This window comes from Rhinopithecus bieti, unplaced genomic scaffold (assembly GCF_001698545.2).
Source record: "Rhinopithecus bieti isolate Rb0 unplaced genomic scaffold, ASM169854v2 scaffold_19901, whole genome shotgun sequence".
In the NCBI taxonomy this organism is placed as follows: domain Eukaryota; kingdom Metazoa; phylum Chordata; class Mammalia; order Primates; family Cercopithecidae; genus Rhinopithecus; species Rhinopithecus bieti.
In genome coordinates this window covers 138459-161764 of record NW_016809629.1, presented here as the reverse complement: position 1 = coordinate 161764, position 23306 = coordinate 138459, and the positions used below count along the sequence as shown (strand labels likewise).

The 23306-nt window shown below is 47.5% G+C and overlaps 1 protein-coding gene across 3 annotated transcripts in view; it reads left to right on the top strand.

Annotated features, from left to right (window-relative positions):
• Window positions 1–508: 508 nt before the first annotated feature.
• The window catches only part of PLAT (plasminogen activator, tissue type), a 40363-nt gene continuing 17565 nt past the window's right edge, over window positions 509–23306 (top strand). The window contains exons 1-2 of one of the 3 annotated variants that reach the window (XM_017889875.1): window positions 509–715; window positions 22936–23033. In XM_017889875.1, coding sequence (XP_017745364.1) covers window positions 22962–23033 — 72 coding nt within the window. In that variant the 5' untranslated portion in view covers window positions 509–715; window positions 22936–22961. Of the gene's footprint in view, window positions 716–8133; window positions 8364–22382; window positions 22543–22935; window positions 23034–23306 lie in introns of those variants that run through there. The other 2 variants (XM_017889873.1, XM_017889874.1) reach the window with 2 other exon arrangements.

Below are 23306 nucleotides of genomic sequence, written 5' to 3'. Positions count from 1 at the left end.
CCCACACATATCAGATGGTAACTTTAGAATGGGTGGGTCTGTGCCATTGTCCCGGCACAGCTGTGAGAGTGGTGACAGGCAGGTCAGCAGGTGCGTACAGAGGGGCTTTCTTCTACATTGGAGTTCAGGTCGGATGATTCGGGTCCATAGTGCTCATTCAGGGCTCTGTGTTCTGGTGGCTTCCGTTGATTTCTAATAAAAGCTGCAGACTGAGCCAGTCCTACACACACAGGGAGATAGGACAACGGACATTTGGAATGTGATTAAGCCCATCAATCCAATCGGTGACTAAAATCAGACAGGAAGCCCTGTGCCCCTTAGATAAAGACAGGCTGGGGGGAAAATGATCTCAAGTTCATTTCGATTGGCGCAAACTCCTCACAGAGGAAAAAATGGAAGTTAGAATGAAGCAAAAGAACAGCTCTATAAAATATGCATCACTTCCCCTGGCGAGGAGGAGAGAGGAGCTACGGAAAGCTGCACCAAAGCTGTATTCACTGGACAAAAATGCTTGACTCAGGAAGGAGGCCGGGGCGGTGAGTCCTGTGATGCCATGGCGGAGGTGGGTCCCATGTAAACAGTGGTGTTCCTGTCACCCTGAGCACATGCAGTCTCCCGTGGGTGACCAGAACTGATGCAAGAGCCTCTGCTGCGGAAGTCACCATGCTCTCCTGGAACGCGGCTGCCCCCAGGTCTGAGTGATCTCATTACTGAGGTGAGTAGGGCTTTGGCCCCTCTCCCAAAGGAGCCCACCCCAGACGCAGCCATGGCCTGGGACTCTGGAGTCACCCTGGGGTCAGAAGGAATTGAGTTATCTGTATTCACTTGGTTTTGGTTATTTTCAGTGTTATTTATTTGTTTATTTACATATTTTTTAGTTTTAGAGATAGGCTTTCACTGTGTCTCCCAGGCTGGAGTGCAGTGATGCGATCACAGCTCACTGCAACCTCAACTTTTCAGGCTCAAGGGATCCTTCCACCTCAGCCTCCTGAGTAGCTGGGACTACAGGCATGTGCTACCACACCTAATTTTTGAATTATTTGTAGAGATGGGGTCTCGCCATGTTGCCCAGGCTGGTCTCAAACTTCTAGGCTCAAGGAATCCTCCCACCTTGGCCTCCCAAAGTGCTGGGATTACAGGAGTGAGCCACCTCACCTGACCTGGTGTTGTTATTTTAAAACAAGAAAAGAAATGACCAGGAAGGTTGAAAGGAAACAAGCACCATCCTCCATAGGAGGCTGCAAGGGTTGGTGGCACCAGGTCCAGAAGAAGAAGGACCCATAAAGCAGAAACCAGAACTCCAGCACCAACCAGGTGGTGTTTGGAAGTGCCTCAGCACAGCCACTTTGCAGAGTTTGCACATTTAAAAATAGGGAGTAGGCTGGGCACAGTTGCTTATGCCTGTAATCTCAGCACTTTAGGAGGCTGAGGCAGGCAGATAACTTGAGTTCAGGAGTTCGAGACCAGCCTGGCCGACATGGTGAAACCCTGTCTCTATCAAAAAAAAAAAAAAAAAAAAAAAAAATTAGCCAGGCGTGACTAAGTAGTGCCTGTAGTCCCAGCTACTCAGGAGGCTGAGGTGAGAGAATCACTTGAACCGGGGAGGTGGAGGTTGCAGTGAGCCAAGATCATGCCACTGCACTTCAGCCTGGACAACAGAGTGAGACCCTGTCTCAAAAAAATTAATTAAGCTAAATAAAGAGTAGCTCAATTTTACCAAACAGATTGACCACAGACACCCTTAAAATTATAAGACTGTGATAAAATTCCTATATTCATTAGCTATGATACGCTTGGATATGTAAATAAGCGGATGGCAGTGAATGTTCTCACAGACCAAATATTTCTGCAAATAAAATTAAATTCTTTTGTACAATATGCATACATAAATATAGATATGATTTTATAATATCAGAAATGATAATATTTTTCATTTGTAAGTACTTTCTTTTTTTTATTTTTAGAGTTTGGGGTCTTGCTCTGTTGCCCAGGCTGTACTGCAGTGGCATGATCATAGCTCACTGCAGCCCTGGGATCCTGGGCTGAAGTGGTCTGCCTGCCTCAGCCTCCTGAATGGCTTCTTTTTTTTTTTTTTTTTTTGAGACGGAGTTTCGCTCTCGTTGCCCAGGCTGGAGTGCAATGGCACGATCTCAGCTCACAGTAACCTCCACCTCCCAGATTCAAGCCCTGAATGACTTTTAAAAAATATTTCCTCAGAGTCAGGGTCTTGCTCTGTTGCCCAGACTGGTCTCAAACTTCTAGACTCAAGCGAATCCTCCTGTCTTGGCCTCCCAAAGTGCTTGGATTATAGATGTTAACCACTGCATATTGTCAATATTTTTTAAATTAATAGACATTCCTTAGAGCAGTTTCAGGTTTACAGAAAAATTGAACAGGAAGCACAGAGTTTCCATATTATTATCCCTTCTCTTCCCTCCGCAGTTTCCCCTGTTATTATCTTGTACTTAGTGCAGTGATACTGTTTTTTGTTTAAACTACTATTGTTTTTCAGTTTTTAGACAGTCAAAACAAAGTTGTAGACCTATCATTATCTTGTATGGGAATTTTAAAAATGTATTTTACTGGGCTAATGTATTAGTCCATTCTCATGCTGCTGTAAAGAAATACCCAAGACAGGGTGATTTATAAAGAAAAGAGGTTTAATGCACTCAGTTCCCCATGGCTGGCAGACCCTCAGGAAACTTACAGTCATGGAGGAAGGCACCTCTTCACAGGGCGGCAGAAGAGAGAAAGAGCACAAGCAGGGGAAATGCCAGACGATAATAAAACCACTAGAACTCATGAGACTCACTCATTATCACCAGAACAGCTTGGGGAAAACCGCCCCCATGATCCAATTACCTCCACCTGGTTCTGCCCTTGACACATAGGGATTATGGGGATTACAGTTAAAGGTGAGATTTGGGTGGGGACACAGAGTCAAACCATATCAGCTAAATAGTCAAAAAAATTACTGCTCTGAGAGAATTCTCCAATTCTTAACTTTGTAGCCTTGGTTCTTTTTCGCGTGTGTGACCTATGTTGCTCAGGAGACAGTTGGAGAAAATTTGAGTCAGGAGCTCTTTAAAGTTCCTTTCTTCATCTTTGAGAAAAGAGTATGAGGCTTTCCCTTGCAAAGTTCTTTCCTTCTGAGGATGGATATAGCTAAAGAACAAAGCTACAAAAAATGTTTATAAGACAGTTTACTAAGTCACCAATAGCATGTCCCAAAGCGTTTTCCTTCCCATGGTATCCTATTTGAGTCAAATAATAATCCTGTGAGTTTACTTCTCTTATCTGAAATGCAAGGAACCTATAGCTTAGCAAAGGCAAATGGACTTGCCCAGAGTCGTGCAACTGACCTCAAAGGAGAGAAAGGAAACTTTCTGACTTCCAGCCGCAGGCTCATTGCAGTAGCCTGCACATTCACCAGCTTGGGGCAGGGTTGGGGAGGGGGGGTGTTGTTTATTTGAAGATTGATAGCTGGGGATGTGGGATGTGTTAGGAGGCTCAAAAGAGGTAGATTTAGGAGCAGAGAAAGAAGTTCTGTGTTGGAGAATCAGCAAACCAACCTAAGAAACTCAACTCACTCCACAAAAGAATTGATTGAAAATGAGATGTGTTCAAAAATAATTTGAATAAACTCATGGATACTCCATCATAAGGAATAAGGAAAATTCCTATTCTTCTGACATGCTTCCATGAACAACCAGGCCCTTCCAGTGCCAGAGAGAGAGTGTTGGGCTGGTCACCCAGTGTGGAGCCAGTACGTCTACTTTTATGAAAGCCATTTAGAAGCATCACTAAAGGAACTGAAAAACAATTCACCAATAATGACAGTACTCCAACACCTAATTTTCTCTTCTAATCTCTATCCATACATCTATGTAGTGTTTACATTATTATTATTTTTTGAGATGGAGTCTCACTTTTGCCGCACAATCTTGGCTCACTGCAGCCTCCACCTCCCAGGTTCAAGTGATTCTCTTGCCTCAGCTTCCCGAGTAGCTGGGATTACAGGTGCCCGCCACCACGACTGGCTAATTTTTGTATTTTTAGTAGAAATGGGGTTTCACCACGTTGGCCAGGCTTGTCTCGAACTCCTGACCTCAAGCGATCTCCCTGCCTCAGCCTCCCAAAGGGCTGGGATTACGGGCGTGACACACAATGCCTGACCTACATTATTTATATCACAGCTCATGTACAAATTTATTTTCTTCTTCTTTTGGGCAAGGCAATTTTATGATTGATTTTGATATGTCGGTATAATTATGTTACCAGTCATCCCAATGGTTACACAATATTGCACTATTCTAACATGTCCTAGTCTACTAGGCCCCTATTTTTTGACATCTAAGTTATTTTCAGTTTTTAGATAGTCAAAACAAGGTTGAATACCTATCATTGTCTTGTATGGGGATTTAAAATGCATATCCGCAGTAATTTTTCAAAAAATCACTGCTCCAAGAGAATAATCCAATTTTTAACTTAATATTTTGAAACAATCTCGAACTTACCACAGCGTTGCAAGAGTAAAGGCCTCCTCCTACAGCTTGGTGAGCAGCTCTTAACAAGAATAAGATTCGTAAGAGTTCTTCCCATGCCTTCAGCTTGTCCTGTTTTATGTTTCTCATTGTTTGTGTGGAATTCACACAACTGGTGCTGTTACCACCATGGGAGTCTAGTCTAGATCAGTGGTTTTCAGCCTTTTTTGCACCAGGGACCAGTTTTGTAGAAGATAGTTTTTCCACGGATGGGGGAGGGGAGATAGTTTCGGGATGATTCAAGAGGATGACATTTATTGTGCACTTTATTTCTATTATTATTACATTGTAAAATTTAAGGAAATAATGGTATGACTCAGCATCATGTAGAATTAGTGGGAGCCCTGAGCTTGTTTTCTTACAACTAGATGGTCCCATCTGGGGGTGATGGAAGACAGTGACAGATCATCAGGCATTAGATTCTTATAAGAAGTGCACAACCGCTGGGCGCGGTGGCTCAAGCCTGTAATCCCAGCACTTTGGGAGGCCCAGACGAGCCGGATACACGACGGTGCAGGAGACTGAGACCATCCTGCGCAACATGGTGAACACCCCGTCTCTACTAAAATACACAAACTAGCTGGGCCGAGGTGGTCCGGGGCGCCTGTAGCTCCAGCAGCTCGGCGAGGCCTGAGCAGCGAGAATGCAGCGTGACAACCCCGGTAGGCGCGCACAGCTTGCTCAGTGAGCTGAATCCAGCCAACTGCACTCAGCCCGGGTGACAGAGCCGAGACTGCCGTCTCAAAAAAAAAAACAAAAAAACAAAAAAAAAAAAAGAAGTGCACAACCTAGATCCCTCACATGTGCAGTTCACAGTAGGGTTTGCACTCCTGTGAGACTCTAGTGCCACTGCTGATCTCACCGGAGGCGCAGCTCAGGCAGTAATGCGAGCGATGGGGGAGCGGCTGTAAACACAGATGAAGCTTCACTGGCTCTCCAGCCATCAGCTTCTGCTGTGCAGCCTGGTTCCTTACAGGCCATGGACAGATACCAGTCCACGGCCCTGGGGTCAGGGATTCCTGGTCTTGATTGAGACCCAGACAAGGCATGCAACAATAACACCAATTTCAGATCCATCATGACATTTACCCCATCCCCTGGAAAACCAGATGACTACCAAAATTAAATTTTCGTTTAGACAGAAAATGTCCGTCTTCTGGTCCAAAACCACCTTGTCATAAGTTTCTTGCCCACTTTTCCTTTCTCTGAGTTTCCAGAGACATCACATCATTTCTTACCCAGCTGAGCAGAGTCTCAGCATGGCTCTCGTTCGAATGCCCATCCTGCCACCTGCCCCAGTGAGAAGGGTCCGAGCAGCCCCTATTCTCTGCCCCTGCCACCTCCATGACTCATGCATTCCACAGAGGAGGCAGGCGCCTGCCGCAGAAACAGCCGGGCTGGGAAAAGCCCTACAGCAATTCCCCATCCAGTTTCCCTGTGCCCACTTTGTATCTGTGTTATCTAGGCCTGGATTTATTTTTCTTTTTTGAAAACGAAGGACTTTGAGAAAATGTTCCCAGGATATAAGGTCACCAAGATTTATTTCCCTTTTTTCTATTCTTTTTTTTTTTCCTCGAAGTGATCCCACTCCTACTTCTGCATTCTCAGGCTTCCCCAGAATCTGTCCAAGGGAAACCGAGCTCAATTGAGAAGGAACACAGATACCCCAGTTTCTAGGGCTGCAGGGTATTACTGGGTCTTAATCATTCGAGTATATTTCAGCAAAGCTCAGGGCCCCGGCTAATGATCTGCAAACCCTCTCCTCTCAGTCTCCCATTGTTTAGCCCCTATTTATAAGTGAGTGCATGTGGTTGTTCACTTTCTGTTTCTGAGTTATTTCAGTTAGGATAATGGCCTCCAGTTTCATCCATGTTGCTCCAAAAGACAGACTTTGTTGTTTTTTATGGCTTTGTCATATTCCTTGGTGTATATGTGCATTTTCTTCATCCAGTCCTCCATTGATGGACACTTAGGTTGATTCTGTGCCTTTGCTATTGTGAATCATGCTGTTATGAATTGTGTGTGATAAATGTATGAGTGCAGGTGTCTTTTTGATGTAATGAATTCTTTTTTTTTTTTTTGAATAGATACTCAGTAGTGGGATTGCTGGGTCAAATGGATGTCCTATTTTTAGTTACTTGGGAAATCTCCATGTCGTTTTCCATAGAGGTTCGGGATCCAGTATTTAAGTGCAACCATTCAGTGGAAAACCATCCTCTCAAGAGTTCAAATGAGAGTCCTCATGACCAGCACTCCCTGCTGAACCACAATGCCCCACCCCCCAAAAAAGCCTCCCTCCTCACCATCTTAGACCACATTGCAGCAAAGCAGCCCCATGCCCACCAAACAGACCCACAGTTGCTGCCGCTCATAGGAGGTCTACCTCCCGTGCTCAGCAGGCGACCCACCCCCAGTGCCCCTTTTCTACAATGACCATCATCAGGGGCTGCAGCTTGATAAAAATGTGGAAAAGCAGTTTGAAAGCAATGTGAAAAGCAGTTAGGTGCCTTTCAACTTCAAACTCACCACTCATGGTTTGACACATATGAGTATATTTAGGATCAGAATGTATGAAATCTGGCCTCTCCTGGATAGTCGGTCGTCCCACAATTTCCTCTGCCAAACTTCTCTTCCCTCCCTGCATTCTTTCTTTCACCTCTCTCTAATTTTTAAAAGGTCTGATCTCAGCCAGACATGAACCAATGATGATAGATGCTCCTGCTGAGCCCCATGACGTGCCAGAGACCTGACATGCATGGCTTCTCTCTGATCCTCACGTGACCTGCAGATGCAAAAGCCAGAGCTCAGCATAGTTGAAAACCTTGACTGAGGTCATACCCCAGTTACTGGCACAGCCAGATTTAAACCTAAGACTTTCCCCTACACCACAGGGCTTTTATTTCTCAGTCATCTGAAAAGGTGTCAGCAAGGGAAATGGCTTGTCTATTTCCAGGGGCATTTTACAAGCAAACACTGAAAGGCTTCTGTGGGCTTAAGGGCTGATGGCTTTGATCGAATTTCAGGCATGTTGGCCTCAAGGCCCTGTGTACATTCCCTGGGCCCACTCGAGGGGATGCTGGAGTCAGAAAGTCCCCAGAGGCCACCTACTGCAGCCCCGCACTTTACAGGGAAGAGAAAGATTCTCCCTAAAATTACAGAGCTGGGCTTGAGACGCCTACTGGAGCAAATCCCCATGGGGGCACCTCCCACCGCAGGTGAGCCAGAGGCTAGTCCTGCCTTCTCAGTGGCTACCCCCCTAAGCTCCCACCACCACACAAAGTGTTCCAATCCTGGTGCATCCTCCAGTCCTTTTAACCTCTCATGTCCTGAGCTCTCATGTCCAGAGCTACAGCCACAGATTCCAGAAGACACCCCACTCCCAATCCCAGCCTGGTGCCTTTAGAATTATAAACACTTCTTGTCATCACAGGGTCCTGAAAGTCCCTTTTAAGTCTTGGACACTAGGACTCTAAAGGAAGATGAATCTTAAGATCCCGTCCCACTTCCAAATTCCTGCGATTCGATGACATCAGGGCTGTGAATAATCAGCCTGGCCCGAAGCCAGGATGGGCTGTGCTGCTTCCACCGTGAACTTCCTCCCCCTGCTTTATAAAAACAGGCCCACCCCAGCTCCCTTATGGCCCTGTCCACTGAGCATCCTCCTACCACACAGAAACCCGCCCAGCCAGGGCCACCTACCCCACCCCCTGCCTGGAAACTTAAAGGAGGCCGGAGCTGTTCAGGGAGCTCAGAGCTGAGATCCGGGAGTCCAGGGCTGGAGAGAAAACCTCTGCAAGGAAAGGCAAGGAGCAAGCTGTGGTAGGTCGGGTTTCTGTGTTGGGATCTGTCTCCTCTTCTCTCTCTTAAAAGTCTTTCCAGCAAGCTGAGCCGGTGAAGGAATGCTTTAACCAACGGACCAACTTTGTAATTCAGGCAACTAGAGGATCCGCTAGAATCCACTCCAGAAGGGAGATGTCTGTTTGCATTTGCATGTGATTGGGATAGGCTGGAGAGTTTTGGAGGTGAGAGGGAGTCAGGGGAAGGGAGACTAGGGAGTTTGCATTCATTGGAGAAGCAAGCCTCTCTGCTGGCAGAGTAAGGGGGAAGGTGAAAAGAACAATGCAGAAATGCCCCAAATAGGCTATGGGAGCACCTCAAGACGAGCAGACAATAAAAGGAAAATCGGCTGCCTTGGGACACGTGGCTGTGACAGCTGGGAGGGCCCTCTGGGGTCCCCCAGTTTCCTCCCTCCCCCGGTGAACCCCAGGAAGGAACTGAGGCTGTGGATGGGGCAGAGGGGGCCTTACTTCCAGAGCACTATTCGTTAGGTGCTGGGAGAGGGAAGCAGGTGGCTTTCACGCCCCACATTACCCCGTGGGGTAGAGAAATGCCTCTGATCTCCTCCCTAGGTGCCACCCCCACAAGTCTCCACAGGTCAGTTTGGCCCTCTGGCTTTTTGCCCAGGGTGCATCAGTCAAGCGTGCAGTCCTCCTTAAAGGACATTTTAATTACAGGGGAAAAAACTAACATCAATGTCTTTTATTCCTAAAGCACTCTGCAGGAAGCATGTGGGGTTCTCTAGATTTTCACTGTTATTATCTTTATTTTCTTAACCTCACAGGGAGGGAGAGAGGAAGGGAGGGAGAGAAGAGGAAAACATGCCAAGGTCCCAGGTAACTAATGACAAACTCAAGCTCAAAGAAGTGTGGTAACAAGGATGCATTTGGCGGCCAGTTGGGAATAATATGGTGGTCTCCTGTAGCTGCTTGATGACAGAAAAAAGGTCGTGTGTGTGTGTGTGTGTATGTGTGTGCATTGCAATCCCAGGAAGCGGTCCTGCAAATACCATTGTCAGGTGGAGTTCCCTCAAAGGTGACTTCCTAGCAGTACTTGCTGTGGCAAGAACACTCATTCTGGGATCTAGAATCAATCCACGATGGTCAGCTTGAGCTGTTGGATGCGTGCTTCCTGTGCAGGCAGAGTCGGATTCCAGCATTGGCAGGGACACCGTGAGTACTGAGATATGAATAGCTCCATCCTGCCCACCCATTTATTCCACCTAAAATGTTCTCAAAGACACCAGCCTCCAAGCTCTGGATCAAATGATAAAGCCCAAGATCAAAATGTCAGGAGCAAATGAAAGCTGCCCTGTCTCCAAAGTGCTCCTTCTCTGCCCAACTCCCCAAGACCAGCTCGGTTTATTTCATGATGGCTTGCATCGGATTCTCCCAGTGTCTGTGGCTCCCCCTGCTTCATCACAGGCCTGGGACAGTCCAGGCAGCCAGGGAGTAGCTGGGAATAGCAGTTCCCCTTTGTTGGTTTTTGAGTTCACTGAGACTTTGATTTCCCCCAGGGCCTGACATTGTCGAGCAGAGTCAGTGGCCAGTAGATTTCAAAGGATTTCAACAAACAGCCCAGGCATTCCTTTGTCAACCCAAAAGTAACTGAGACAGGTCTGTCAATTTAGAAAGTTTATTTTGCCAGTGTTAAGAACACACCTGTGACGCAGCCTCCGGAGGTCCTGAGGACAAGTGTCCAAGGTGGCCAAGGTGCGGCTTGGTTCCATACATTTCAGGGAGACATGAGACATCAATCAATGCGTGTAAAGTGTGCACCGGTTCGGTCTGGAAAGGCAGGACAACTGGAAGTAGGGGCTTCCAGGTCATAGGTAGAGAAGAGAAGATTTCATTCTTCTGCGTCTTTGTCAGCCTTTTACTGAATACACAATTTACATGTGAGAGGAGGGCAGAGGAAGAGTCACTTATGCCTTAGTTGACTCAGTGAATCTACTTTTTTTTTTCCGAGACGGAGTTTCACTCTTGCTGCCCAGGTTAGAGTGCAATGGCGTAATCCTGGCTACTGCAACCTCCACTTCCCAGATTTAAGTGATTCTCCTGCCTCAGCCTCCTGAGTAGCTGGGATTACAGGCGTCTGCCACCACACCCGGCTAATTTTTGTATTTTTAGTAGAGACAGGGTTTCACCATGTTGGCCAGACTGGTCTTGAACTCCTGACCTCAGGTTATCCACCCACCTCGGCCTCCTGAAGTGCTGGGATTACAGGCATGAGCCACCATGCCTGGCCTGAATCTTCATTTTTTACAAAAACAATAGGGCAGAGGAAGCAATCAGATATGTGTTTGTCTCAGGTGAGCAGAGGGATGACTTTGAGTTCTGTCCTTTGTCCTGCACCCATTTGCATTGCCCAGGTGAAGTTCAGCAGAACTGTTTTAGGGTACAGATCTTGAAGTCCACAAGGAGTTTCCTTGTGGGTAAATTGTGAGGGAGGTATGTAGCTTTTTATCTTTGTAGCTGTCTTATGTAGGAATAAAATGGGAGGTAGGTTTGCCTCATGCAGTTCCCAGCTTGGCTTTTCCCTTTGGCTTAGTGATTTGGGGGTCTTGAGATTTATTTTCCTTTCATACCTTGGTAGTGTCACTTGAAGCCACCATTACCATCTAAGGCTTTTCTTTTTTTCTTTCTTTCTTTCTTTTCTTTTTTTTTTTTTTTTCTTTTTCTTCTTTTTGGTAAGTGAGTAGCCAGGACTAAAGCACATTTGGGAAAACTTACTGTGTAGCTCAGGCGAGTCCTATTACTCTTCTGCCAACAGGCTTTTCTTTTTTTTTTTTTTTCTTTTCTTCTTTTGGTAAGTGAGTAGCCAGGACTAAAGCACATTTGGGAAAACTTACTGTGTAGCTCAGGCGAGTCCTATTACTCTTCTGCCAACAGGTGTTTTTTGGTCAAGGGGTTTTATAGCAGCCTAAGAGGGCCTTTTGCTGGGTTCCTCCATTTGGAAAAAGTAGTGCTGGCTTCAGGACTTCCAAAGAGTATGTAAAGGTTATTTTCAATCCTACGGCTGAGGGGGCAACATGACTGATAAACAATGGTGGTGAATGTAGCTCCCCTTGGAATTCAAAATCCTTCTACTTCTCTGTGATACTGAGAGGACAACTCTCAGTATCCTCTGAGATATTGGTGAGGATGGTGGTGAGGACAACTTTAGGTTTTTAGTTGAAATGTCGAGTTTTCCTTTTTTACTTATTTATTTATTTATTTATGTATTTTGAGACGGAGTCTTGCTCTGTCGCCCAGGTTGCAGTGCAGTGGCATGATCTCGGCTCACTGCAACCTCCACCTCCATGGTTCAAGCAATTCTCTTGCCTCAGCCTCCTGAGCAGCTGGGATTACAGGCATGTGCCACCACGCCCGGCTAATTTTTGTATTTTTAGTAGAGATGGGTTTTCACCATGTTGATCAGGCTGGTCTCGAACCCCTGACCCTGTGATGCCCTCCTCCTCCAAAGTGCTGGGATTACAGGCCTGAGCCACTGTGCCTGGCCAATGTTTCTTTTCTTTTTTTTTTTGCGACAGAGTCTCACTTGGTCACCCAGGCTGGGGTGCAATGGCACGATCTTGGCTCACCACAGCCTCCACCTCCTGGGTTCAAGCAATTCTTCCGCCTCTGCCTCCTGAATAGCTAGGATTGCAGGTGCCCGCCACCATACCGGGCTAAGTTTTCACCATGTTGGCCAGGCTGGTCTTGAATACCTGACCCCAAGTGATCTGCCTGCCTTGGCCTCCCAAAGTATTGGGATTACAGGCGTGAGCCACCATGCCCAGACAGGTTTTCCTTTGATTATTTGGCATTACGCATCTGCAGTCTCAAAATACATTTTTTACTTTCTCTGAGTGACTTTCGCTTCTGCTTTGACGAGATTGTTGGCACGGACAATGAGGGACCAGTGCATTCTGCTCATTCCTTCTTGGGGCCATTTCTTTCGTATATACGGGAGAAAATTTCTGTCCATAGTGTCAGGCTATAAACCTCATCCTAGTCAGCCAGCTCACAAAACCATATGGTGGGTCTCACATCAAACCAGGTAAAAGAGTGAGGATGATTTAGACTTAAAGAAAATTAGAGCTAGAAAGAAATTTAAAGCTCATCCACTCTGCTCCAACCCTAAGTCAAGCCACATGGTCTTCTGATAGTGGTTGTTTTCTACTTACATATAAAGACAACACATTCTCTTAGCAATATGTGTTTGTATATGTGTGTGTGTGTATATATATATATTTAGAGACAAGGTCTGACTCCATCACCCAGGCTGGAGTGCAGCAGTGTGATCACAGGTCACTGAACCTTCAAACTCCTGGGCTCAAGTGACCCTCCATCTCAGCCTCCCAAGTAGCTAGGACTATAGGCACATGCTGCCACATCCAGCTAATTATAAAATTTTCTTTTGTAGAAGCAGGGTTTTGCTTTGTTGCCCAGGCTGGTCTCAAACTCCTGGCCTCAAGCGACCCTCTTGCCATGGCTTCACAAAGTGCTGGGATTGCAGAAAAGAGCCACTGTGCCCAGCCCCTCTTAGTGATATTTTGCATATTATATATTCAAAAAATATTTTCTATTTATGCCACTTGGGAAACTTCTGTAGAATGGGATAGAGGGACAGATAAACCCAATTCTTGATCCACTGAAAAATAACACCTGTGACAGAGTGAAGCTGAAACAGGTGCTGGGCACACAGCAAGTGTTTTAGAAACATTTTTGAACTAAACTTTGCCTGAGTTGTGGTGCTGATCATGACTGCCAGGGAATGCCAGCCAGCTGTTCTTCCTATACAAGTTACATGACTGGGTGTCTGCAGCAGCTGCCCCGCTGTGAATTGCACACACCAATGGCCAAGACCCAGCAACGACTTGGCCAACAGGCCCAGCCGATGCGCATGGGTGGCCACACGATGCTCCTGACACACGCACCGGTGGCTGGGGAAAGTTTTTTGAGGATTGATCAGAAGATCTGATTCCACCTGGAGCCTCTGAAGTGATCAATTCCGGACTAGGCTGAACCCAGATACCAGGAGACCTGTGTATTGAGAGCCTTTTGTGTTTATTATGTAGTCACAAATATTCCATTAACATATAGTTAGGCATTAGAGAATCCATGCTGGATTCCTCCAAAGGCCCCTAGATCCTTAGAACACTCAGAGATTCCGAAGCACACTTCCTCCTAGGACACCCTGGCAGGAGAGCCCGTGGGCGACTCTCACCTTTGCCTGCTGTCGGGACCTGTGCTGATGGGTAGGGGGCTCTGTGCTTGCTGTGGCCCAGGCCTTAGCTGTGGGGATGTGCTCTGTCGGGAGCAGACCCCTTCGCTGTTTGCCTAACTCCTTCGTGTGTTCCCGGAACAGCTTCTGTGTTATGCATTCCAGAAAGCCTGCCTGACCACCCCCACCTCAGCAAGACTGGGATGGACAACCTCCCCCGCATTCCACTCCAAGCCTACCCCCATCCCCCGCCTGCTGCGTGGTATGGCACTGCTCTGCTGTACCCTGAATGTCTAGTTATTCATCAGGCCCCTTCCTAACTATGAGCTCTTTCAGGATAAGAGCTGTGTCTTTGCATGGCCAGAGCCTGTGCCAGGGCACAGCTGGTGCCCCATACACGCTGATGGTGAATAGATAGCACGGGTAGATCATTGTCTGTGAGTGCTTAACAGAGAAGCAGCTCACGTGGGTGCTTGAGACCTGCGGGGGAGAGGTGGGGGTCTGGTAGGCTCTCGGAGGAGGACACCCCTGTAGCTTCTCCAGTCCCATAGATGGGACTCTTGATGTGGGCAGTTTTATTTTAGCTGAGTCTCCAGAAGGCAGGGGATGGGGACTGGTAGGGGATGCTAAACCTGGTAACCCAGTATGGATGAGCTAACAGAGGTCAGGCGCACAGCTCCTGGCTGTAATCCCAGCACTTTGGGAGCCCAAGGTGGGCAGGTTTCTTGAGCCAAGGAGTTCGAGACCAACCTGGGTCTCAAACATAGCAAGACTCTGTCTCTACAAAAAAATGAAAAAAAAAATTAGCCGGACATAGTGGCATGCACCTGTAGTCCCAGTTACTTGAGAAGCTGAGGTGGGAGGATCACTTGAGTCCGGGAGGTTGAGACTGCAGTGAGTTGTGATCACGCCACTGCACTCCAGTCTGGGTGACAGGGTGAGACCCTGTCTCAAAATAAATAAATAAATAAGAAAGAGAGACTACTGGTCAACTTGATTTCTGCTGGTTACTCTCTTTCTGTCATGTTCACCGAAAAGAGAAACTTGTTGTATTTTATCTTGTTGTAGCAAGAGCCAGTGTCTACCACCTGGGCTACTGAGAGAAAAGGAAGGGTTTTTTTCTGGGAAGCTCTAATTTACTTATTTCTCTCATGTGATGTCTCTGACTTTCATGGTGTGGCCTGGTCAGATGGGCCTTATCTATAGAGATGGCCTGATGTCCCAGCTGTCTCATCTCAGCAGCTAGTTCTGGCTTCTGCTGGGAGTCCACAGTGGCCTCTGCATGCATGGTGTGGGAAAGGCAAATAAAAAGGCAGATTAAAAACCAGATTAAAGACACCACCCTGTATTTAGGAAATAATGGCTCCTGTTGATACTGTTCTACGAACACAGATGAAGGCACAAAATTCTACATCAATTGCAGAGAATTGGTTATAGACTAACACAGGTGGTCAGATGATCTAGGAAGCAGGATTCAGGATTAACAGGGATCCCTGAGGACCCCATGGAGCATGGCATCTCTTCTGCATCAGCAGCTTCAAGTTTTTCCAGGGAGAAGCTGGAAGCCTCAGTGCTTTTGCTGAAGAAGGATGTTCATGACAGTAGGTGCAGGTCGTTCCTGCCGTGCACCCAGGTGTGGGGGAAGGACTTTGCTGCTTCTTCTCTAATTACCTTACAATTCAGCAAGACGGAAATGATTAGCCCATGACAAAAACCAGGAAACAGGCTCAGAGAGTTGCTCACACAGGACCTGTACTGTAAAAGCAGTTAGATTTCCACGTTGAGAATCCAGTGACCACGCCCCTTCTTTGTGGCATTCTGCTGTTGTATACCACGTGGAACACATTAAGAACGTTATGGCCAGGCGTGGTGGCTCACGCCTGTAATCCCAGCACTTTGGGAGGCTGAGGTGGGCAGATCACCTGAGGTTGGGAGTTTGAGACCAGCCTGGCCAACATGCCGAAACTCTGTCTCTACTAAAAATACAAAAATTAGCTGGGCATGGTGGCATGCACTTGTAATCCAAGCTACTCAGGAGACTGAAGAAGGAGAATCGCTTGAACCAAGCAGGTGAAGGTTGCAGTGAGCTGAGATTGCTCCATTGCACTCCAGCCTGGGCAACAGAGTGAAACTCCATCTCAAAAAAAAAAAAAAAGAATGTTACAATTGGGTGTCACATAGACAGTGAGGAATAGTGGAAAGAGTGTTAGGTTTGGGGTAAGAGAACTGTGTCTCTTGGGCTTGAGTCCTGATGCCAGCTCTCACAGGATGTGTCACCATACAGCACGACCCTTATACTTTTTTTTTTTTTTTGAGACAGGGTCTCGCTCTGTCACCCAAACTGGAGTGCAGTGGTATGATCACAGCTCACTGCCCCCTCAAACACCCAGGCTAAGGCCATCCTCCCACCTCAGCCTCCCAAGTAGCTGGGACTGCAGGCATGCACCACCATGCCCAACTAATTTTTTGTATTTTTTGTTGAGATGGGGTTTTGCCATGTTGCCCAGGCAGGTCTCAAACTCCTGGACGCAAATGATCCACCCTCCTCAGCCTCCCAAAGTGTTGGGATTGCAGACGTGAGCCACTGCTCTCAGCCCCTTATACTTTTTTGAAGTTCAGTTCTCCCGTCTGTAAAAACGAGGTAATAATATTGCCTCAAATGACTTAATGGATGTGAAAGCATTTTGTAAACTCTGTGCCTGGAAAGGTGGAAGCTACTCAAATACCTGTTGAGTGAGTAGCATTAATCCGTGTACATTTCTCAGGCAACAATAATGTTACTTTCATGTAAGGCCAGTAAAATGTGGGTAAAGTCATGTAACAATACAATGAAAGTTTCTGATCAGTATTTCCTAATTCAAGTGTGTTGAAATGTGGAGTTGGGCTGGAGAATTGTCAAATCATTGAGTATTTAATTACCTTGTGGTGATGGTTGCTTTAGGGAGTGGAAGGAACACAAGGAACGAACCACCTCCATCACGGAAGATGACACTCATTTAGATTCACTTTAGATTTCAGGGCTTGTTTAGATGCAGACTTTGCGGTTAACATTTTATTGTACTGACTGACTTAGTTTTCACCAGGTGGACCTTGTGTTCGCTTCAGAAGGATCTAAGTTTATTAGGACAGGGTTTCTTCTGTTTTGATTGTGGGAAGAGGCAGGATAGACTTCTATTTTTGTAGACCGGAAACCAACATTCCCCACTCCTCCAAATAACCAGGATTACCGGGCAGAGGGTGGGGCATCGAGGAGATGACAGCTGTACATGCCTGCTGTAGGTTTTTCTGAGTTTAATTCCATATAGCTTAGACACGGGCCATAAGCCTACATTTGGAAGATGCTTTGGAGAAAATTCTGCTCTGATGGGTGGGGGACAGGGTGTGCCAGGAAAAGATTCTATTCTTTTGAAGACACGGGGTCTTGCTATGTTGCCTAGGCTGGTCTTGAACTCCTCACCTCAAGTGATCCTCCTGCCTCAGCCTCCTGAGTAGCTAGGATTACAGGTGCAAACCACCACACCCAGCTCTGAGATGATTCTATTCTCTTCACCTTATTGGAATTGGCGAAATTAGATAAGAAACAGACTCTTCCTGTCTTCTCCCCTGGATATAAATGTTCTGTTAAGGGAGGAAAAATAACAATTTAGCCTATAGCAAATCACCTTTTTGAAAAGTTAAGAATTACTTATGTGATGGTAGTTTTGAAAGTGGTTTTATTTTGAGATCACGGCCTCTGTAATACGCAGGGCCTGGAGAAGTCGGATGAGAGCTACCAGGCTCAAAGCTCCTGTCCCGAACAAAGGTGTGCTTTTGTGGGAGCACACCACCCTTTCCAAGGCTAGTTCCTCTCCCAGCATCACCTTCGGCTCTCGTCCTGCTCTAGAAACGTGCCTTTGCTGGTCCAAGGAATCCTGGTCGTTTCTTTTCTTAATTATTGGCATCCATCTGGGCTATGGTGGTTGTGGCGGGGGTGGCAGTGGAGAGTGTGTTGTTTTAAACCCATGAGTCATTTTAGGGTACTGGTACTCTTGGAGACTGACTTTCTCTTGCTCAGGTTTTCAGAGAGACCTTTTGCAAAGCAACAATAACCTAAGAATCTCCTTGACCAAAGATAGGTGTAGCAAACTGCACATGGTGCAACATTTGATAATGGTATCAATGTACATTTGTCTTTCCCTTGCAATTTCCCTCCTCCTCTGGCTTGCTCATGTTTCTGCCTTCTTCTTGCTGGCAAGAGTACAGACTATAATTCTCCAGTTCACTAACATCTGGAGTGACTGCACTGTTTGCAATTTGATTGATTGACTACATGTATACAGTTCCTGTATTGCAAGTCACTTTTCTATATAATCTTTTTTGAGATGAAGTCCTGCTGTGTCGCCCAGGCTGGAGTGCAGTAGCATGATCTTGGCTCACTCTGCCTCCCGGATTCAAGCGATTCTCCTGCCTCAGCCTCCCGAGTGGCTGGGATTACAGGCATCTGCCACCATGCCCGGCTAATTTTTTTGTATTTTTAGGAGAGATGGGGTTTCACCATGTTGGCCAGGTTTGTTTTGAACCCCTGACCTCAAGAGATCCACCCGCCTCGGCCTCCCAAAGTGCTGGGATTACAGGCGCGAGCCACCGCATCTGGCCATACAATCTATTTTTTAAAAATATTTTTATATTAAAATAAATAGAGACAGAGTCTCACTGTGTTGCCCAGGCTGATCTCGAACTCCTGGGTTCAAGTGGTCCTCCCACCCTGGCCTCTCGAAGTGCTGGGGTTACAAGCATGAATCACCTCATGTGGCCTCACTTTCCTATACAATTGAAACAATAGATCTCTAGCACCATTTGTAAGAGTTTCCCAGTTTATCCCACGTGTGACACTCCCTATATCACATGTTCTCACAACAGAACAGAAACCACAGGATGTCAGCCCCGGAGGCAACCTTGGAGCATCCAGCCCACTTGGTTTTGCATTGCTGGCAGGAGCTTTTATGTCTCAAAATATAGATACTTTTTCGAAGGTCAGCACATTAATTTTTTTTTCAGTCATTTTTATCTTATGTGAATAAGCTGATTAGTTCCTTTCCTAGGAGCTGGTTTTTATGGAGGGAAGATGGGGCTGGTAGAGGCAGATAGAAGGGGAAGTAATATGCAGGCGCTGAGACAGCACCCCACCGACTTTCCCCTGTCCCTCCTCTAGTTGGCCTCCTCCTTTCCAGGGGATGTGCCCAATCCAGAATCAGTTATTCACTGGTGCCCATCGACCATCATTTCCCCATGTGGCCACCACAGAAATGAACACCACCTTTCTGGTTGGCATGATCATCAATTTCTCAGCCAAAATGGCACACATCCTTGGCTCTGGGAAACAGTACATCTCCCAGGAAAGGGAGCTTACAGCACAGTACCCCACTTCCTGGTTACCAGACTATTGCTCCTATTCTCCCCGGGAACAGTCATCATTCACAGGTTGTTCGGCAGGGCCCGGGAACAGAGTCACTCCGGTTGCTACAGCCAACAGACCAAACACGGCTTCCAGGCAGGAAGGTCAGAGCTGCTCTGCAGGACGCACATGCAGATTGGAAGCAGACAGGGCCGGCCGAGCACAGATATGCTGGCTGTGTCCTACACACAGATGCCTGCACACACATGCTTCAGATCCAGGCTGCACTCTATCAGCCAACCCATGGACTCTGTTTTTTCTAATTTGCACAGATTCTTTGTCAACCTGCCATGCCCTGAGACTGTTGAACTTCATCCAACAGAGAGGGAGCCTTTGCAAATCTAAAAAAAATCAACTTTGTGTGCTAGGGTGGCCTGACAGGGCTAGGCCTCGGGGTCTTGGGGACCAGTATTCCACCTCTCCTCTCATATAGTGATTCCGGATTCCAGCCCAGCAAAAGTCAGTCAACCTTGGGGCCTTCCTTTCTTTTATCCTTTCTTTGTTTCCCCTTTTCTATCTTTCTGTGCGTCCCTTCCTACCCCCTTCCTGCCTTCTTCTCATTTGCCTTTGTTTTTCTTCAGTTCTTTGATGATCCTGAGAAGCTACTAAATATAGTAAAAGGGAGATAACACATAACAAAATTAGAAGTCTTTCTATTTATAAAAATCAGCCTCTGAAGGCTTCTACCATCCCTTCCACCAGTATCTTCTCTCACCCGGCCCTCACCAGAGCACTCGTGGACCTCCCTTTGGTGAGGCCCAAAGTCCATCCCAGCCACACCCTGCAGTCCCGAGTCTGAGTCCATGGTTCTGGCTTTCACTCTGCTCTGCATCCCGACACTGCCCCCAGACCTCGACGCCCACCTCTTCAGCGAAGGCAAAACAAGGACACATTTTTCCTCCCTCTCTTCTCTCTTTCTTGTTTTCAGACTGCACTGTTTTTCTGCTGGCCGGATGACTCATTTCTTTGTCATCTCTTACCCCACTCGGCCTTTCCAGCTGCTCGAATCGCCTCTGCGTGATGCAGACAGAGCTATCGCCCTGCTGGGGTGAGATTCACTTGCACTGAATCAGCTCAAGGTGCAGGAAGGTCCAGGGAGGCCAAGGAAGAGAAGAAACAAGTCTCCAACTCTCTCAGGAGCAAAGACAAAAATATGTTCCTGCTCTCTTATCTCTTATTCAGATTGTTCAGTTGCAAAAGGGTTGAATATGATGCAGCTGGTGGTGTGTGTGGACCAGCCCTAGGTCACGCTCCTCCTCCATCTGGTCCCCCCACCCCTAGTTATCCAGAAAGGGGGGTGTTCCCAGGCAATGCCAACGTGTCCATACTACACTCTTGACATTGCAGTTTCCCGGCATCTGGGATGGCATTCCGTTTAGGAGGACTTTGAGTTCTTGAAATAAAACAGTATCTTGGTGGGCATCTGAAAAAAACACCCAAACTGATATCCCAGGCTGGGGTGCAGGAGCCTATCGAGAGGGCTGGGTGGTGTGGACAGCACAATGAAGAAGGTCAAGTTCCTTGTACTCACTCATTTGTTGTTTCATTCAGAATTCCTGTGAGGTGGGAGCTGTCACCACCCTTGGGTCTTACTTAAGAGTAAGGAGTGGGGTAACCTAGAAATACATGAACATCAGGGAGAAATGGGGAGGGAGTTTCACATGAGCTATTTTTATAAGATTAAGTAATGGGATAAAATTAAAAAGGGGAATTTAAGAGGAATTTTGGGAAGTTCTGAGAAACAGGACATTTGAGGAAAGCTGAGAAAGAGAAGATCTGGAGTAAGTCTCTGTGATGAGAAGATTCCACCCCACACTTCTGTTTTGGGTGGCCTTGGCTTCTGACCCGCACTCCTGTTTTGGGTGGCCTCGGCTCCTGACTCCCTTTCCTCTGAAACTGCCTGGAGCCAGGGAGTAGCACAGCTGCTTCCTCCCAGGGAGAAAGGGATCCCCAAAGAGCGCACTGCAGGGAGACCTCGGGCACTGCGGGCAAAGGCTGGAGACGGCACTTTTCTTCCCTCGTGATGGGATAGGTGCAGGGAGGCTGGGAGGGTGCCAGGCTCGTGAGCCTCCCTCTGGGCCATGTTTTCCCATTGGAATCACTGTACCCAGAGCCTCCTGCAGGCTTCCCTCGCCCTCTCCCTACACCCCTCTGCCTGACACAGCAGCCCAGGGAGAATTCGTCAGGCACGAAATGTAGTGAGGCGAGGAGGGTGATCAGCACCTCCCACGGGGGAGCTCTTTTCAAAGTAATAATGATCAAAGATCCAGAGCCGGACCCAGGCAAGGAGGCAAGGCCTGGAAGCCCCTATGCATGCCTCCATGCCCTTAGGACGCTCGGGGAAGCGGGAGGGTGGGACCTAAAGTTGTTGTGACCAAAGGAAAATGAGTCAGGGAAAGAAATGCCATGCTTCAATTTTTGTGGATGAAGGAGGGAGCAGGCTGCCAGACCACAAAATAACACCCGACCGACTAACCTACTTTGAGCTGCCGAGGAGGGCAGGATCACAGGGGAGAGGCAGATGGAAACTGGGGCTCTGGGGTCCAGGAAGATCTGAGTCTTCCGACCAAACACCAGATGCCTCCCCTCCTTCCTGCAAATATGCACATTGCCAGATCATTGCAGTCTACGGAAAAGGAGACAGATGTTCGGCAGAGTGGTGGGGAGGGGTGGAGGTTGGGCTGGGGGCCTCTGCTTTGTGGGGAGACCCTCAGGCAGGGGAGTAGGCTCCATCCCGCATGGAGAAACCTGGGCAGTCTAAGGCAGGCTGGCTGTATGATGTGCTGGCAATAAAATCCCAACGGCTTCCGCTGCAGAAGTCCAGGAGGACATGACTGCGGCTCCATCTAGTCAGGCCCGGGACAGGAATGCCCTTCCAGGAAACCAAGCCAGAGTGCTGTGGTCTCTGGGCTGCCAAGAAGTCTCAGAAATGGTCTAGCCCTTCAGCCCACAGAAATCTCTGGGCAAAATTATCTCCCAGCATTGACAGATGAATGGATAAACAAAATGTGTTCTATCCCACAGAAGAGTATTATTCAACCTTAAAATGAAGGAAAATGCTGGGCGCAGTGGCTCAAGCCTGATCCCAGCACTTTGGAAGGCTGAGGAAGGAGGATCATTTGAGCCTAGGAGTTCGAGACTAGCCTGGACAACATTGAGAAACCTTGTCTCTACACACATACTCTCTCTCTCTCTCTCTCTCTCTCTCTCTCTCTCTCTCTCTCTCTGTCTCTCTCTCTCTCAGCCAGGCACGGTGGCATATGCCTGAAGTCCCAGCTCTTTGGAAAGCTGAGGCAGGAGGATCTCTTGAGCCTGGTGGGTCAAGGCTGCAGTGAACCGTGTTCGTGCCACTGCACTCCAGTCTGGATGACAGAGCGAGACCCTGTCTCAAAAAAAAGAAAGAAAGAAAAAAGAAAGAAAAAAGGACATGCTACAGCGTGGATACATCTTGAAGACATTTGCAAAGTGAAATAAACCAGTCACAAAAGAAGAAACACTGTCTGATTCCAATTCTACGATGTATGTAGAGCAGTCAGATTCCTACAGACAGAAAGTAGCAGGGTGGCTGCTGGGGGGAAATGGGGAATCGGGAATTACTCTTTAGTGGCTATGGAGCTTCAGTTAGGGGTGATGGAGAAGTTCTGGAGATCGGTGGTCACAATGTGACATGCTTAATTCCACTGAACTGTGCACTTAACATCGTTAAGGTGGTAAATTTTGTGTTATGTATATTTTACAACAATACAAAATACGTAGTTTCTAGAATCCTCTTCTAGATGTATGTCTGGCATTTCTCCCGCGGGGCTGGCGCTGGAGGAAGCCAGCCAGGACAACGTTGCGACTTCTCCTCCTCTGCTGCCATCATGGACTTCTCGCATCACATGATCAAGCTCTTTTTTTCTCTTCTTCCAGAATTTAAGGGACGCTGTGAAGCAATCATGAATGCAATGAAGAGAGGGCTCTGCTGTGTGCTGCTGCTGTGTGGAGCAGTCTTTGCTTTGCCCAGCCAGGTGGGTGTCCAGGATCCCTATGTCCTACCCCTCGAGGCTGCGATGCTTCCGGAGGCTCCAGGAGTCTGTGTCCATCCAGGCCACAGGGGTGGGAATGCTGTCAGGGAGCAGAGAGGCACAGGGACCAAGGGCTGCATCGCTGCAGAGCACACAGCACACATTCCCTTCTGTAGAGCAGACTCTGTATTTGGGGACCCAGTGCAGAGCCCCGGCACTTATTTTGACCTGAGTAAGCAGTTAGTTCCACTCCCTGCCTGTGACTGCCTTTTTTTG